At 38.2% G+C, this 18,068-nt stretch overlaps 1 protein-coding gene across 3 annotated transcripts in view; it reads left to right on the forward strand.

Annotated features, from left to right (window-relative positions):
• Nucleotides 1-18,068, forward strand: part of Stac (SH3 and cysteine rich domain) — a 142,315-nt gene that overhangs the window by 73,111 nt on the left and 51,136 nt on the right. For all 3 annotated transcript variants that reach the window (XM_076869016.2, XM_076869027.2, XM_076869036.2), the window contains exon 3: nucleotides 16,981-17,081. In XM_076869016.2, coding sequence (XP_076725131.1) covers nucleotides 16,981-17,081 — 101 coding nt within the window. The remainder of the gene's footprint in view (nucleotides 1-16,980; nucleotides 17,082-18,068) is intronic.

The following is an 18,068-nucleotide window of genomic DNA, read 5'->3' on the forward strand; positions in this document are numbered from 1 at the left end:
GGCAATCATGGGCACAGTCCCCAGGCCAAGTCACCCTAATTCTGATCGCCTCACAGTTTTCAACCTTTCAGAAATAAAGATGGATAGTTTTTTTGTGCCTAAGGAGAAAGCAGGAAATTGTAATCAGAATATCTGGGTTCAAATCTCTTCTCAGCATCTTTTTCACCATGTGACGGTGAACCAAAATCTTCCCTTCCTCAATCCCAGTTTCCTCTTCTATAAAAGGACTGAAAATAACTGTGGCTATACACCAGGGATTCTAGACTGGAAATGATTTTGCCTCTCTCATAGAATTTCAAGATCTAACAAATAAAAAGACACCCAGTTAAAACTGAATTTCTGAAAAACAACAAATACTTTTTAAACTCAGTGTGTCCCAGGCAACATTTGAGGTGCACTTGTCCTATGCAATATTTATGATATATTTATGCCAAAAAAATTATCAGAAAGTAAGTTTTTTATTAGTTGTTCAAAACATTACAAAGCTCTTGACATACCATATTTCATACATTTGATTCAAATGGGTTATGAACTCCCATTTTTACCCCGTATACAGATTGCAGAATCACATCGGTTACACATCCACGTTTTTACATACTGCCATACTAGTGTATGTTGTATTCTTCTGCCTTTCCTATCCTCTACTATCTCCCCTCCCTTCCCCTCCCCTCCCATCTTCTCTCTCTACCCCATCTACTGTAATTAATTTCTCTCCCTTGTTTTTTTTTCCCTTTCCCCTCACTTCCTCTTATATGTAATTATGTATAACCATGAGGGTCTCCTTCCATTTCCATGCAATTTCCCTTCTCTCTTCCTTTCCCTCCCACCTCTCGTCCCTGTTTAATGTTAATCTTCTTCTCATGCTCTTCCTCCTTGCTCTGTTCTTAGTTGCTCTCCTTGTATCAAAGAAGACATTTGGCATTTGTTTTTTAGGGATTGGCTAGCTTCACTTAGCATAATCTGCTCTAGTGCCATCCATTTCCCTGCAAATGCCATGATTTTGTCATTTTTTAGTGCTGAGTAATACTCCATTGTGTATAAATGCCACATTTTTTTTTTATTCATTCATCTATTGAAGGGCATCTAGGTTGGTTCCACAGACTAGCTATTGTGAATTGTGCTGCTATGAACATCGATGTAGCAGTATCCCTATAGTACGCTCTTTTAAGGTCTTCAGGGAATAGTCCAAGAAGGGGAATAGCTGGGTCAAATGGTGGTTCCATTCCCAGCTTTCCCAGGAATCTCCATACTGCTTTCCAAATTGGCCGCACCAATTTGCAGTCCCACCAGCAATGTACAAGTGTACCCTTTTCCCCACATCCTCGCCAGCATTTGTTGTTATTTGACTTCATAATAGCTGCCAATCTTACTGGAGTGAGATGGTATCTTAGGGTGGTTTTGATTTGCATTTCTCTGACTGCTAGAGATGGTAAGCATTTTTTCATGTACTTGTTGATTGTTTGTGTGTCCTCCTCTGAGAAGTGTCTGTTCAGGTCCTTGGCCCATTTGTTGATTGGGTTATTTGTTATCTTATTGTTTAATTTTTTGAGTTCTTTGTATACTCTGGATATTAGGGCTCTATCTGAAGTGTGAGGAGTAAAAATTTGTTCCCAGGATGTAAGCTCTCTATTTACCTCTCTTATTGTTTCTTTTGCTGAGAAAAAACTTTTTAGTTTGAGTGAGTCCCATTTGTTGATTCTTGTTATTAACTCTTGTGCTATGGGTGTCCTATTAAGGAATTTGGAGCCCGACCCCACAGTATGTAGATTGGAGCCAACTGTTTCTTCTATCAGACACAGAGTCTCTGTTTTGATATCAAGCTCCTTGATCCATTTTGAGTTTACTTTGGTGCATGGAGAGAGAAAGGGATTCAGATTCATTTTGTTGCATATGGATTTCCAGTTTTCCCAGCACCGTTTGTTGAAGATGCTGTCCTTCCTCCATTGCATGCTTTTAGCCCCTTTGTCAAAAATAAGGTAGTTGTAATTTTGTGGATTAGTCTCTGTGTCCTCTATTAAGAAAGTAAAATTTAACTGGACTTCCTTATTGTATCAGCAACCCCATTCCCACAGAACATGAGACAATGTCTGGAGATGTTTTTGGTGGTTACAATCGAAAGAAGGGGTGCTGCTGGCCCCAAGCTGAGTAGAGGCCAGGGGTGTTGCTAAGTCAGCACAGGACAGTCACACTCACAAACAGCAACCAGCAGACCCCAAATGTCAGTAACACAGAGTGTAAGAAATCCTGCTCAGGAGGCTTAAATGTTAAAAATATATTTTTAAAATTAATTTTTTAAGGAAAAATAAAGGGAGATGGACGCTTTCCCCATATTAAGAAAGAGGCAACTAAACTGAAATAATCTGTGAGGGCTGCACCCAGACATTCTACGGCAGAATGTGCCCTGATGAGCCCAGGGAGAGGCCCTGCCTTCAGGGGTGTTGCTTCAGAATGAAAATGAAGGCCTGCCGCCCACTGGTACTCTGGGCCAGCACAGTGCTTACAACATGTGGAGGTGCCGAACCTGGGCCTTGCTCAATAGCGTCAGGACTCCTGCCGGAGACTTCAGCGTGGCCAGTGGAGATAGGGGAGATGCTGCCACTTCTTTCCAAAGCTGCTGGGCTCCTCCCCCAACAATTCCTAACAGTGGGGACTCCAAAACCCAAACTGCCAGTGATTCCTCTCATTTCAACCTGACTTTATTTTTATTAAATTCTTCAAAAATATCACCCACTTCCTTTGAAAAATATGTTGTTTTATTTTTAGCACACAAAGAAAATTTGCTCATTATAGAAAATGAGCAAAATACAAATAAGCAAAAACAAGAACTAAAGAGCATTTATAATTCCACCACCCACACAGAAATATGATGAACATCTATATGCTCTGCCAGACGTTTTTACATGCAAGTGATGCCTACTTTTTGGGGTCTTTTACCCTGATGTTGACACTTTTTTTGGGGGGAGGGGTACTACAGATTGAACTTGACCACTGAGCCATACCCCAGCCCTATTTTGTATTTTATTTAGAGACAAGGTCTTACTGAGTTGCTTAGTCCATCGCCATTGCTGAGGCTGGCTTTGAACTTGTAATCCTCCTGCCTCAGCCTCCTGAGCTGTTGGGATTACAGGCACGTGCCACAGTGCCCTGCTGATGTTGACAATTAAACATTATATTGTGACCATTACATTATGTCAATCATTATTAGATTAAAAATTATCTCGGTAGCCAAAACAATATTTTGCTTACCAATATACCAGACTTTCATTAACTAATGCCCAGTTTTGTGATTTTTGTTTGTTTTCCACTTTTCAATATTATTTGTAAAGATACAGTAGGCATTTTTATAGTTAAATCATTGCAAATATAACTATTTTCTTAAGATCCAATTCTGAAGTTGAAATTGCTACATTGTGCACATACTATGGTCTGGATAAGTGTCCCCAAAGGGTCATGTGTTAAAGGTTTGGTCCCCAGGGTGATGCTACTGGGAGATGGAACCTTTAGGAGCTATGTTCTAGTGAAAGGTTCTTAGGTCTTTGGGAAGGTGCCCTTTAACACACTGTGGGACTCCAGCCACTTCCTCTTGTTTTTGCTCCCTTTGTCATGAGGCTAGCAAATTGTTCTGCCATGTGCTCCAACCATATTGTGTTGCCTTGTCAGAGGCCCAAAGTGATGGGCACCTGCTGCCTCACCAATCTTGGTCTGGAAACTCCAGAACCATGACCAAAAATAAATATTTTTTATTAGTTAATTATCTCAGGTATTTTGTTATAATAATTGGAAGCTGGCTAATGCAACACATGTTTAAAGCTTTTGATGCTTAGAACAGAGTTGGACAGAGAAGATAACCTGTCCCGAAATTAGCCTGACAGTAGTGATCAACAGCGGTGCCATTTTCTCCCCCAGCAGGAGTGTATGAGAGCGATCATGACTCTATATACAATCAGTGATGGCAGCTTTTACTTTGGTTTTCTTTTGTTTTATCATTGCAAATTTGATAGGGGGAAAATGGATAGCTGGATGTTCTCATTTCAGTTCTTTGCTTTGGTTACTAAATTATTTATTAGATGCTTAACTTTCTATTCCATATCTTTTGTAAGTTTTCAGTTTATGGCCTTGGACAATACTATATGTCTTTTGGCTTATTCATCTTTTCCTATTAATTTTTAAAACCTGCTTATAAATCTTTTATAATGCTGTATCATACCCTTAATTATGCAAATTGACAAATTCCTCCAACTTATCTGCCTTTAGGTTGTATACTAATGTCTATGGTTTTATGCAACCAAATTATCAATCTTTTTATATATTGCCTTCTCTCATTAAAATATGCTTTGGGTCTCTCTATTCAAGAACAAATAAGCTAGTATTTCTATTTTTTTCAACTAGTTTAATATTTCAACTTTTATGTAAATTCCATCCAAATTTATTTCATAATATGCTACCAATTAAGCATCTGGTGTTTTCATCAAATAATTAACCAAGTGACTCACCAGGATTTGTTGAATAATTCTTTCTTTCACTGATGATTTGAGAAATCACTTTTATCTGACAGTAAATTCATAAAGATGCCTATTTTAGGCTTTCAATTCACTCCATTAATGCTGATATTCACTTGCTCCAGCACCAGTAGCTCTCTGATTTAATCACTATCATGGTTTACAAAACTTTTTTTTTTTTCAAAAAAATGTTTTGCTGTTCTCAGGTACTCTTCAAGATTTATTTTAGAATCATTTTGTGAAGCCCCCCACTCAGATCCCATTGAGATTTCAACCAGAATTCTGGTGCATTTGCAGAACAATTTGGAGAAAAGTGGTGTCCCTTCAATAAATGTTTTTCTTTTTTTATTTAATAAGCATGCCAAGCATTACTAATATGAACCATCTTTGCTTTATTTCAAGCTTAAATAGGAATTCATTTGACAAATATTTATGTAGCAGCTCTGCTGTGCCAGGCTCTGTTCTAAGCGCTTAGGATGTATCAGTGAACTAACCAGATGAAGATATTTGCCCTCTTAGAATTAATATTTTATTTAGAAAGACAATGGATATGTATGTAAGTAAAATGATGATAGATCAATCTTCAGGTGATGAATGATATAGACAAAAAAAAAAGAAAAATGTAAAGTAGAGTGAGAAAGATCACAAGTACAGAGGAAGAGAGAGAGTTGCAGTATCGCCTGAGATGTTCATGGTAAGCATGGACCATGGCAGTTTCTCAAAAAGTTAAGTGTAATATAACCCAACAATTCCACTCCCAGGTGTATTCTCAAAAGAATGGAAAACAAGTACTTAAATAAATACAGGTACATGCATGCTCTTAGCAGCACAGTTCACAGTAGGTAAACAAAATATAAACTTATTTTATAAATACATATATGTGATACAATATTATACATCCATTAAAAAGAATGAAATATTGATAAGTGCTTTGATGTGGATGAACCTTTTAAACATTTTGCTGATTGAAAGTAGCCAGACATAAAAGGTCACGTATTCTGTGATTCCATTTATATGAAGTAACTCAGAAGAAGAAAATTCATAGAGATAGAAAGCAGATCATTGGTTGCCAGGAACAGCCAGTAAGGAAGGAAGTAGAACAGCTGTTTGTTGGATGCAGGGTTTCCTTTAGGGGTGATAAAAAAAAAATTGGGAACTAGGTGGAGGTGGTGGAGGTGGCATAACAGGATGAACATGCTAAATGCATTTAATTGTTTGGTTTAGATGGTTTGTTTTATGTTATGTGATTTCACCTCAATTAAAAAAAAAAAACATGGGAAATTACTTAACTCATAGATCAAGTCTGGCCCATTGTCTGTTTTTCAACAACCCACAAACTTAAAAAAACTTACATTTTTAATTGAGAAAAAAAAATTTAAAAGAACAATACTTAGGACACATAAATATTATATGAAAGTCAAATGTCAACAGCTGTAAGTTTTAAGAACACACAGCCATGCTCATTTGATTACTTACAATCACTGCTAGTTATTTTCACCTTTACAATGGTAGTCTTGAAGGGTTGCAACAAAAACTGTGTCATCTACAAAGTCTACAACGTCTACCGACTTTCCCTTTAAAAAGAAACTGATCCCTGGTCTAACTCCGCAGAAGTTTAAAAAAAAAAAAAAAAAGCCTCCTAAACTTAGTGCCAAACTTGAAGTTATTGTTGAAGGGTTTTCTCCCAGAAAGATCCTTCACTTGCTCCAGATTCTTGAAATAGGTGTTTTTCAAAGGAGCTGGAAGCTATCGGCTTCCTCCTGATCCTCACATCTTGTCTTGATTGCCCCCCAAACCATATGTTAAAAATACCACACTAAATAGCAATAAAGGGTTTCTACTGCTGTTGTGAATGTCATAAAAACATCACTGGTGGCTTGCTCCATGTGGGAAAGATCAGCACCAGGGAGGCTTCAAGAGGGCAAGGGAGGGATGCAGCAGTGTCAGTAGAGCAGATGTACTCCATGCTGACAGCCACCCTGCCATTCTCCAAGGGCTTCCCAGACCCCAGCCTGCTCTGTAATAGGAAGTTGGACGTCCGAGATAGCCATTTTTCTACAGTGTGATTGATGGAGAAGGCACATCGATTCAACTTGCTTTGCTCTTTCATTTCTCTTTTTAATATTTTCTCTTCTTTCCCAAACGTTTCCCAGAGCAGAGCTTTGATGCTATTCCCTAGAGGATCTCTCCAGGGGAACGCCCTACTTCCCTCCATGCGCGATCCCTAGAAAGCTGTGGGATGGATTTCATTTCCACGGCACTTGGCACGGGCTTTAACAAGTTGTTGTGATTTTCTTTGTTCGATCACTGACTCTTAAAAGTTTTAAGTAATGTGGTTTGCTTCAGGGTTTAGAGGTCCCTTGACAATAAATGTATCCCATTAATACATAAATTTGAGATTTTATGTGAATGTTTAAATATTATCTCAAGAACAACATTTAATATTATTCTTGTATATTTCATAAACAAGTATGAATCGTATTTATAAAATAATTATTGAATGAATTCTACAAATGATAACATTTGTTTTATATTTTATACCATTTTCATGTCCTGAAGGCAGAACTTTTATAAAGCAAGGATCAATTTAGTTGTTTGCAGGGAGAGAAAAAGAAATAGAACACACAGGAGAATAGAGGGGTGTATGGAGACCTATGCTTTTATCAAGATCATGCCTTGTCAAATCTTGGGTTTGCTATGTCCAGTTCAGCCTTAAAAAATACGAAAGTTGTGACCTCAGGGAAAGTCACCAATCAGAGTTGCAGATGACACAGTCTGCAGCCATCTCACCATTTCTTTCACATGGCTCAGTGATCAAGTGCCTTATCTAGGGTCTCAGAGCTAAGGACTATTATCCAAACTTTTTTATTACCATATACCTGAATTTTTCCACCTCAATGTGCTGTCTTCACAAATTACATGTATATTTACATATGCACATATCCAAATATGAACATTCAAATATAATTTATGCATAAACACTGTAATGATTTGTAGAATATCTGCCCTAATCTTGTATTCTTCCTTTTGTACTTCTCCATCCTGGCTATATTCTTTCTTTTAAAATAATCAACCAAGATAAGAACAGTGTTTTCATCAAAGGAGAACAATTTTCAGTGTCATTTTCCAAAATTAAAAATAAGTTGATGAAGCCACCAGGAGCGGTGGCTCATGCCTGTAATCCCAGCAGCTCAGGAGGCTGAAGCAGGAGGATTATGAGTTCAAAGCCAGCCTCAGCAAAAGTGAGGCACTAAACAACTCAGTGAGACAGTGTCTCTAAATAAAATACAAAAAAGAGCTGGAGATGTGGCTCAGAGGTTGAGTGTCCCTGGATTCAATCCCCGGTACCCAGAAAAAAAGAAAGAAAGAAGAAAAAATTGCTGAGCCAGGGTTGGTGGCACACACCTCTAATCTCAGCGGTTTGGGAGGCTGAGGCAAGGAGGATCATAAGTTCAAAGCTAGCCTCAGCAATTTAGCAAGGCCCTAAGCAATTCTGCGAGACCCTATCTCTAAATAAATATGAAAAGGTGTCTGGGGATGTGGCTCAGTGATTAAGTGCCCCTGGATTCAACCCCCTATACCAAAAACAAAACAAAACAAAAACAAAAACAAGTTGCTGAATAGATGTGTATCAGAAGTAGAAACAGCAGTGTATGCATACATTGGCTAACGCATTTCCAGCCTTGTCTCCTAACAGGTTACTGATGTGCAAGTAATCACCAGCTTTGAAGGTTTGGCAATAGCAAGTGCAATGGGAAGAACTCTATTTCCCACACTCTCGTGCTGGGTGTTCTCAAGGGCTTGCACTGGGCTGCAGACCACTAGAGCCTATAATCCCTTATTCAAATTTGTTATGGGGACCTGCATCTCTACAGTGGAAAATGACGGTTCCTCTTTGTTGCCTCCAAGAACCTATTTTATGTAATCCACCACAAGTGTGATCAGAATGCCTCTCTCAAGGAGGTATTGGAACAGGATAGTTGCAGCTCTAGAATTTTCTCAGGAAAACTTTAGTTACCTGGAAATTCTTGCTACTTCTCTTCCAATCCATCTTCATTGACTATGTGGTTACATATTTGTTATTTTTATTTTATCCTTATCAAAGATTGAAGAGGGTCCTAAATACCTCCTTTCAATTTCAGTAGAAGAAAACTGAAGCAGATCTGCTGATATGCAGAAGGCTGGGGGAGAAGGGAAGAGAACTGGACTTCAGAATTGGTGTCTTTCCTCACTCACTGCATATCCTTGGGCTTCTGTTCACTGTCTATTAAAATGAGGGAATGAAAATTCTTATCTCACAGGACTATTGGAATCTTAAGAGAAAAAGTTCCAGTACTGGGCTTCACAGCTAGTGATTTCTATACTCAACATTTGTTCATTTTTTCCAGTGAAGTTACCAGATGTGGTTATCCTTGCCTTCCTGAGTTAAATATTTTAAAAAAACATAGCATTTTACATACAAAATATAATGTTCACTTATTAATAAAATGAGGTTATATCCAGGTGATGTTTAACATGGTACACAAGAGCTCAATAATTTTTAATTCCTTTCTGCAGAATCAGGAATTCGGGTTTCTAACTTCTAGTACAATGTTCTTTCCTCTCAGATGAATGTGTGTGTGTGTGTGTGTGTGTGTGTGTGTGTGTATACATTCACTGACAAGCTCCCTCAAAATATTAGTTCTATTTTTTCCTCTCCATTTTTTTCTTTCAAATTATTCTTTTTCCGTATAAGGAGGGACAAAATCATTCCCAGTGGCTTCATTTGGCTTAGTTGACTTTATGTGACTTTAGAATCTTTAAATCAGTACATCAAAGAGAAACAGCATGTGAAGGTAATGGAAATACATCCCATGTTCTGTACCTATTTTTCAAATCCCACTGTGAAGCACTGGCTTCTTGAAATCATTCTGGGATTCGATTTCTGAAGCCATGAGTTTTTCATAGTAGCACTAAAGATATACTTTTATGATTTATTTGTGGAAATCAAGCTCCTCCATGTGACCATTCAAGACATCATTTATATATGTTAAGCCAGTTGCTTTTTCTTTGAGTTTTTACATGAAACTATGACAAAATTGTCGTGCTTAAACACTCCTATAGTTAGGTATGTGTTGGTCTAGCATAGCAGGCACTTCTGGGTGCTATGTATGAGGCAAAAGCAATGATAGAATCCAAGGCATCTCTCTCTCAGGCATAACAAAGCATATTGTAGGTCACCTGGAGGACATGACACTTGGTGACAATTCATACCATAAGGAGGAAGCAGAGGACACTGTGAACTGTTACCTGGGAGAAGACCTCAAGCAAAGCCACAAACGTTGAAGAGCATAGCTTCCTTGATCCTGCCAGATGTCAACATCTGCTTTGAGAAAGGTGTGAAGAGCTAATAGCAGAGAAGAGGGAGTGATTTACAGAATCCGCCTTCATCTGATTTCCTAGTCAAGCAGGCAATTTAAGGAATAGTACCAGGCCTGGATTGGAGAGTTCCCTGGAGCTTGGAGAGTCCTGGGTCTCAACAAACCAGGATGTGGCCACATTGGAACACTGGTATAACAAACAAGACCAGCCCACACAGTCAAGATCTGCAGACAGTTCAAACCTTGTGGTCCAAACCTGAGTCCAGACCCCAGGAGTCAGGGGCCACAAGAAGTTTAGCTCTTTTTATAGTATTGGTGGGGTAAAGCCCCAATATTCTCTCAGCCTGGATATTTGTCTGGCCCAGATGTGGGTTGAAATATCCCTCCAAAGAGAAAATAATGTAGGTCGTGCCAGGCATTTTACTGGTCACAGTAGAGCCAGGAGTGAATATACAAGTGTTTCAAGTTAGGTCCCACATGGTAGAGGAGGAGATGGCCTGGTGTGATAGGTGCTCTAGCAACACTGAGAGCCAGAGGACGGTGGTGTGTTCTGCAGTTGCAGAGGGAGGGAGGGTATTGGGCAGGAGGCTTTGGATTGTACACAGAGATAGTTCATGCATTAGAAGCTATTTATTATCTGAACAATGGACAATGCTAGGTGCATTGTTGTCTGTTTTTATAACTCAGCAACAGTTATATTCTTGTCTTTAGTTTAAAAATATTAACTCTATCATATTTACTATTATTTGTATAGATCCTAGCCTTTAAAGACCAAGGGTCTACCTGAGCACCCAAAGCTTACCTATTGCTTTTGCTTTCATGTCTCCAGCTTTGAGACCCTTTTGTGAAATGGGCATTTAGCTCTCTCTGGACTCTGTACACTCTTGATACAGGCATCCCTAGTAGGGTCCTTTGCTAAGATCCAGTAACTAAACCAATAAAATCAGGGGCCTGGAAAAATCTTTGGACTATGTTGCTTGTATTTACCTTTGAATCATTTATATATATTGTATGCAACCTAAGAAATATTTATGGCCATACAATAGTCTCTTCTTAGCCATAGTTTTGCTTTCCTCCATTTTAATTACCTATGGTTAACTGTAGTCTGAAAATGTAAAGTAGAAAATTCCATGAACAAACAATTCAAAAGTTTCCAAATTTGCATATCTTTCTGAATAGTGTGATGAGAGATCTCATGCTGTCCACTCTGTCCTGCCCAAGTGTGAATTATCCCTTCATCCAGTGTATCAATGCTGTATGTGCTACCTGCCCATCAATCACTTAGTAGCCATCTCCATCATCAGACCAACTGTCACAGTTTCCCTGTACTTGTGTTCAAGTAAGAAGGTCAGTAATAGCCAAAGGCTACATCAGAATACCTGAGTCATTCACTTCACTTCATCTCACCACACAGTATCATCTCACATCCTCACTAGAAAAGGATGAATTCAGCCCAAGAAGATATTTTGAGAAAGAGAGACCTCATTCATGTAAATTTTGTTACAGTGTATTGTTCTAATTCTTCTAATTTATTATTAGTTATGGCTAATTTCTACTGTATCTAATTTGTACATTAAACTTTATTCTGTGTATGTATAGTAAAAAACATCGTCTATATAGGGTTGGGGACTATCCATGATTCCAGGCTTCCACTGGGGTGTTTAACATATTGTTCACTAAGGAAAGGGAGTACTACTGGATTTATAGATAGACATACACCTGTATACACACACACACATACACACACACACACACACACAAATAAATTTATACATAGATTATACGTGTGTATGTGTGAGATGAGAGTTTCCCAACTCATAGTAAAAGGTGTTTTTATTATCTAAGCTACAACAATTTTCATCAAATATATTATATAAGAGTAATTCTATGATTCTACAAACTGAAAACAAACTAAATATTAGTTGACTATTAATTTAAATACTATGTTATGATTACATTTACTTTCTTACACAAACATTTTTTTTCATTCTCCAAATTGCTTCTGCAATTAAGAGATCTAAATTGTAAAGCATTATTTTATCTCTAACTTTGACATTATATGAAATTTGGCTAAGGACTAAGCAATGCCCAAATTAACAAATGTTATCAAAATTAGTCTGGCCAATTGTTTAACATACATATGTAATAAATTTCATTTAACAAGAAAACAGGAGTATGTCGTCTAATGTAGTAGAGTCAGTCACCAGCCTTGAGAAAAAAATTTTCAAAAATTTCTCCCAGCATATATGTAAACTTCATGTTCTAGAGCTTTAACATTTGATTCTCTATGGACAGCTCATTGATAGTGTTGAACGATATGCCATGTTCATGATAAAGCCCAGAATCTGACACCTAATGGGTACCTTATTGACTTGCATTGGTCCATTTTAAACTCCATTTGAATATTATGACTAACATGCTTAATAATTTTAATCATAACTCATGAAACTCTTAGCATTAACCCAGAACTTTAAATTTCAAGGGGAAAAACTGATGACTTTGTAATAACTGGCCCCATGCTTTGCCTATATCTAATATGCCAGGAGTCATATCATTCCAACGTTCCAAGGGGCCAACTTGATCCTGTTTCCAGAGACTTCTTATTTATTTATTTAGTCACAGTAGTATATAAGAACAGTTTCAAGACAGGTTGTACTTGAAATGGAAGCTGTCCCATCTCAAATTCACTTCTAAAAGGCTGCCACTTTCACCTCTAATTTTTTCCCCTTGCATTTATGTCAATAGTTCTAAATGCTGTGCTCTGCTGCTATTTATCAAACATTGATTGTCTTCCTGCCATAAAAGATAGATTCAGCTCTTAGACCACCAGCACCACCTCTTATTCTTTCCTTCCATGTGCTGGCCTTTTCAAAAGAGTTATATTACAATCTTTGTCCCCTTGCTCCCTCTTCCCAAGTACTTTTATCACAATTTTGTGCTAACTAGATGGTCAATTTATGCATATGTATGACTACTGTTAATTTCTAATTCAAGTGTTACATTATGATCACATTTCTTTTCTTACATTTTATTTTCCTCAAATTGAAGTTGCCTTTTTACCTACTGAATTTTTTTCATGCATCTGTACTTTTTTCAAATGCTTCCACAGATTTCTCAAATGCCAAGTTCTTTTATAATAGTCAAATCTCAAAATAATCAATTAACTTTTAAGTCCCCCCTTTTTTCAGCGTACTGCCTTACTTCATCTCGCAGCTCCAGTCTACACCTATTGCAGAGCTGTTATATGGGGATATCATTTACGTCTCCTCCATGTCAGCTCTGCTGTGCACTAGATCTGATATTCTTCTCTTTTTTGATTTATTCCCTCATTTTTTTAATAGGCAATTCTCCAGAAATTTCTTTAAGATCATGGGGAAAGTAAACATTTTGAAACCCTAAGTATATATTTATTCAACCTTCACCTGTGTTTGATAATTTGGCTGGGTATAAAATTCTGGGGTGGAAAACATTTTCTCTCAGAATCTTGAAATTTGACAGTTTTCAAAGTTCCATGGCCTTCTAGTTTCCAAGTTGCTTTGAGAAATCTAATGTTATCTTCTATTAAACTGCTGACTATACTGTCCATTGTTTTCTATCTCTGTATGTTGAACTCACTTCTACTCTGACTACTCTTCTAAGTAAACTTGTTCTTTGGAGTCTATGCTATTTTTTAAAAAACACCTTGACTGTAGCTTTAGTGAAGTTTTGATATAACTAAATGGGAAATTCTTTGACCAGTCCATTTTTTACCCAAAGTCCAGTGAAATCTTTATTAAACCTATTAAATCCTTTAATATATGTGTGTGTGTGTGTGTGTGTGTGTGTGTGTGTGTATATATATATATATATATACACACATACATATATATATACCCCGACTTAAAATATAGCTCAACTTCTGAATTTTCAATTTTGTGAAGGTGTAAAAGCCACATGCATTCAATAGAAAAAATACATCAAATTTTATATTTTACCTTGTTAATAATATACTGCATATTATTCTTGTGATTGTGGGCAGCAGCAGCAGTGAGGCACAGCTCCCAATCTGCCACATGGTCACAACCAATATTCTTCAGTATACTATGTTACTGAACTATGTTTTTCTGTAGGTCAAGTGTACCACGTGCACTTTTTACTTAATATTTTCAACTTATAATAAGTTTATTTATTAGGATATAACCCCATTATAAGTCAAGGAGCATCTGTAGCATGACAGTATTCTATTAGCAATTCTGATCGATCGTAGGTAGACTATTTCCATTTGGTGATGAGATAGTTGAGGATCCAGAAATATCACAGTTTTTTTTTTTCAATTTAAAGAATCTATACTAGACATATTCAAATTTAAAGCTGAGTTTTTCTTCTCTGCTCCAGCCTAAGGCACACGTAATACAATGTACTTGCAATGGAAGTCACAAGTAACAAAATAAGTCAGACCATGGCTTCTCTGTGTCTTGCTAGAGTAAACTAATGTCACTGCTGTGATGTGAATCATTCCTTTGAACTATTCTCTGAACTTCAGAGCACAAGCTCTCCTCTTCAATCACTTTTGTTATTCCACAGTGGAAATTGAAACACCTAAAACCAAATAATTGCTGGTGGTCTTACTCATACAAAACAGTGTACGAGAACAGACATGGAAAACTGAAATCATTGTGTTTGGGTTTGAAGGAAAATTTACCTTAATATATAATGACACTATTTCAGAGTCCAGCACACAATGAAACAACTTTCATCTTTGACGTTTCTACTTACGTTTCCACACAGGGCACAAATAGCATTCTCTCATTTGAAAATGAAAAAAATAAGTAATTACTTTTCACATCTCGTCTTTTGAAAGCATAGCAGTTTCTTTCAGCTAAGTGATTATTCTCAAAAAGAAAAGGGACTTTCCAACCACTATTTATGGACACATACCCAATAATTTATGGTGTGTGCATGTGTCACCTCAGCTTTCTGTCAACAGACAGGCTTTGTATTACACAATGCCTTCCCAGAAGGAGAATTCAGGCAACACCTGCAAAATCATTTCTAGTTCAAAGGTTTGCCCATTGCTTTTCCCAGGTGAGTTTTAGGTCCTTGCACTCCCTTTTTTATCATTGAACTAACCCCAACTTTATCTCCATGTAGGTTAAACAGATTGAGAGGAAATATTTGGGTCAAGCAGTGCAAGAGTGAAAGTAGGCAAGACCTAATCTGACTTGGGGCAAATCATTCAAACATACCCTTGAGGCTTCTAGTCTTTAAAATTAAATAATACAGATGGATATTTAGCTTTTGAATACTTTTTCTGTATTGCTGAATGAATCGATTTCAATAACTATCTCACACCAGTCATCATTGTTTCACTGCATATGTGACTATGAAAGAATTTTTTCATTAACTCACTTAATGCAGCCAGGCACAGTGGCACCCATCTGTAATCCCAGTGGCTTGGGAGGCCAAGGCAGGAGGATCATGAGTTCAAATCCAGCCTCAGCAAGGTGAAGCACTAAGCAATTCAGTGATGCACTGTCTCTAAATAAAGTACAAAAAAGAGCTGGGGGTGTGGCTCAGGGGTTGAGGACCCCTGAGTTCAATCCCCAGTACCAAGAAAAAAGAGAAAGAAAATTATTTAATATATGTTTATTGGGCATCAGGCTCAGAGTGAATTATACAAAGGCAAATGAACAGACATGGTCCTAAGCCTCATTGAGTTGACAGTCCAGAGGAAAAGGAAGACAGAAGCAAGTTCTCAAGTAAACAATAATAGTGATAAATGTTATAAAAGATAACCACAGCATGCTGGGAGGAAGGATAATAGGAAAAAGATAATTTAGGCTGGAGAGAAGAAATGTTTTTAAGGAATCTTGATTGAAAAAAATACAACAGATGCAAATATGAGGGGTCACTTAGCCAAGAGAAGAGTGGTAGAAACAGCATCCCAGGCAAACAGAGCTGTAGGTGTCAAGGCCTTTTGGAATTTAAGAGTTTGCATATTCAAGAAACTGAAAGAAGTCCACATGACTAAAACCTAGTGAACCAGAGGGGTTGGCCTGAGATAGAGTCAAAGGTGGGCTCCCACCACAAAGCTTTGCCACCATAGTGAACATTTTGTGTGACATCAGAAAGCCAAGAAGAACCTGCTCAAAGATGTTTAAGCAAAGGAAAGAAGTGACTAAATTATATTATAAAAAGACCACTCTGGCCACTATATATACGTTGAGTTATAAAAGGGGAAAAACAGATGAAGGGGATGAAAGCACATTGGTGGGGGGAAAGGTGGATTTTTTTAATCTTGGGATACCCTCATTTTGGATCTGGAGTCAGTTGTGATAGTTGGGTGCCTGTGGACCCAGAACTCATATTATATGGACATATTATTTTTGATATCTTCACCCCAGAGACTATTTTAGTAGAGACCCACTGCCTCTCAGGTGGTCTTCTTGGGCAAAAAATCTGTGTAATCCTCATCTGTGCTATCACACCATTTGGCCTCATGCACCCTTTTCCTGATAAGCTTTCAGAGTGCCAGCCTTGCCAGCCACATTCTGAACCATGAAGTCTATCTTCCTACAGCTCCTACACTCCACACATCTGTCTGGCCTCCCAGCACCTCTCCTTGCCTCAGCCTTGGGCCTTGGTGCAGCACTAAAATGAACAGCCAGGGGCTGGTATCTGATTGAGTCCTCTCTCTCTATTGCAGAAGATCATCAACACCCCTTTCACCCAGACTTTGCCATTTCACCTGTATCAGTTATTTTCCTGAGTTTTTTCTAAGACCTCAAACCTCATGACAGGAAGGCAAGCAAGAATGGGTAAAATGATAGGACCTGCACCCCTCAGTAAGACCCAGGAAAGTAAAAACACATGGCCTATACGAAGAGTAAGGAGAGTGGATCTTGCTAGTTTTAATTAAGAGAAAAAAGAAATGGAGAGAAACCAGAGCAGATAACTTAGGTAGAAAACGTGGGAGATGATCAAAGAATTTACCATTGTCTTTTTTTCATTTGGGAAGTTGAGTGGAAAAGTCATAAGAAACAACTTCCTGGTTATTGGAAGAACCTCTTTTTCAGCAATTTAGGGGGTATCTAGGAAAGGGTAGGCTGTATCCTAACCAAAGTTTGCCCTGTGCCTAACAGGAACAAATGCCAAGCACGGACTGCGCTGCAAAGCCTGTAAGATGAGCATCCACCACAGGTGCACAGACGGCCTAGCACCCCAGCGGTGCATGGGCAAGCTGGTAAGGGCTCATGCCAACAGGAAGCCCCAGACTCCCTGCCCCAACTCCAGCTCTTCCGTAGCTCTGAAGTCACCCCAGAATCACTGTCCTGCTCAACTGGCTTCCTAATTAGCATAAAGATAAAGAAGAGGTGGAGCTAAGTCAACCCTATAGACAAATGCTGTACATTAGAGGGAGTCAGGGTCCTTAATAGAATGACTGTCTTGTCCCAGGTTGGGACTTTCTCAGTTTTAGCATTGCGATCTTTATCCGGGGACTGTTCAGATTTTTCCAAAGTGGAAGTCATGCATCCTAGGAACCCCACTGTCCCAGGCAAACTAATGTCATTTGTTAGTTACCCTAGTGCTTAATTGGCTATCAACTCAGTGAGTTTCAAAAGAGGACTAAAACCAACCCCCTGGCAAAATTGAAACAGAGTAATAATAATCCACACCACTTTAATAGTCATGTTGGCCAAATGAAGAAAGATCTGATGGTCTTATCATTCTGAGCTGATCCTACCATCTCAGGAGTGTGGGCTTCAGTCCTGATGCCTCACATTGATAAAAATCAATCCAGAGCCTGTCTGAGGGTATTTGAAACTAGGATGGCCAAAGATTATGCCAATGGTGTCTACTATAGAAAATAATTCAATGGAACATAACAACTGTCTTCAAAAAATGTAAGACCATCACATTTTCTGGTTCTAGGGAAAAGACTTAGGATCAGTAGGTGCCATGTCTTAACACTCGGATATAATATCACCAAAGACCAACCTCCAAAGCTAGGGAATGCTCCTATCACCTTCCTGCCATTGACAGTGCTCAGATAAAGGAGGACGCCACTTGTCAGGAACACTGGAGAAGATCTCAGGATTCTAGTAGAAACCAGGTCACCAAGTTCCCTTCTAACACTGGGAGTTCTAAGTCCAGGTTCTTACAAAGTTTATCCACTTCCTTTGATTGGCAGTGTCCTTTTTTTTCTCGAATCCCTTCCACTTTCACCTGT

Source organism: Callospermophilus lateralis, chromosome 1 (genome assembly GCF_048772815.1).
Source record: "Callospermophilus lateralis isolate mCalLat2 chromosome 1, mCalLat2.hap1, whole genome shotgun sequence".
NCBI classification, from domain to species: domain Eukaryota; kingdom Metazoa; phylum Chordata; class Mammalia; order Rodentia; family Sciuridae; genus Callospermophilus; species Callospermophilus lateralis.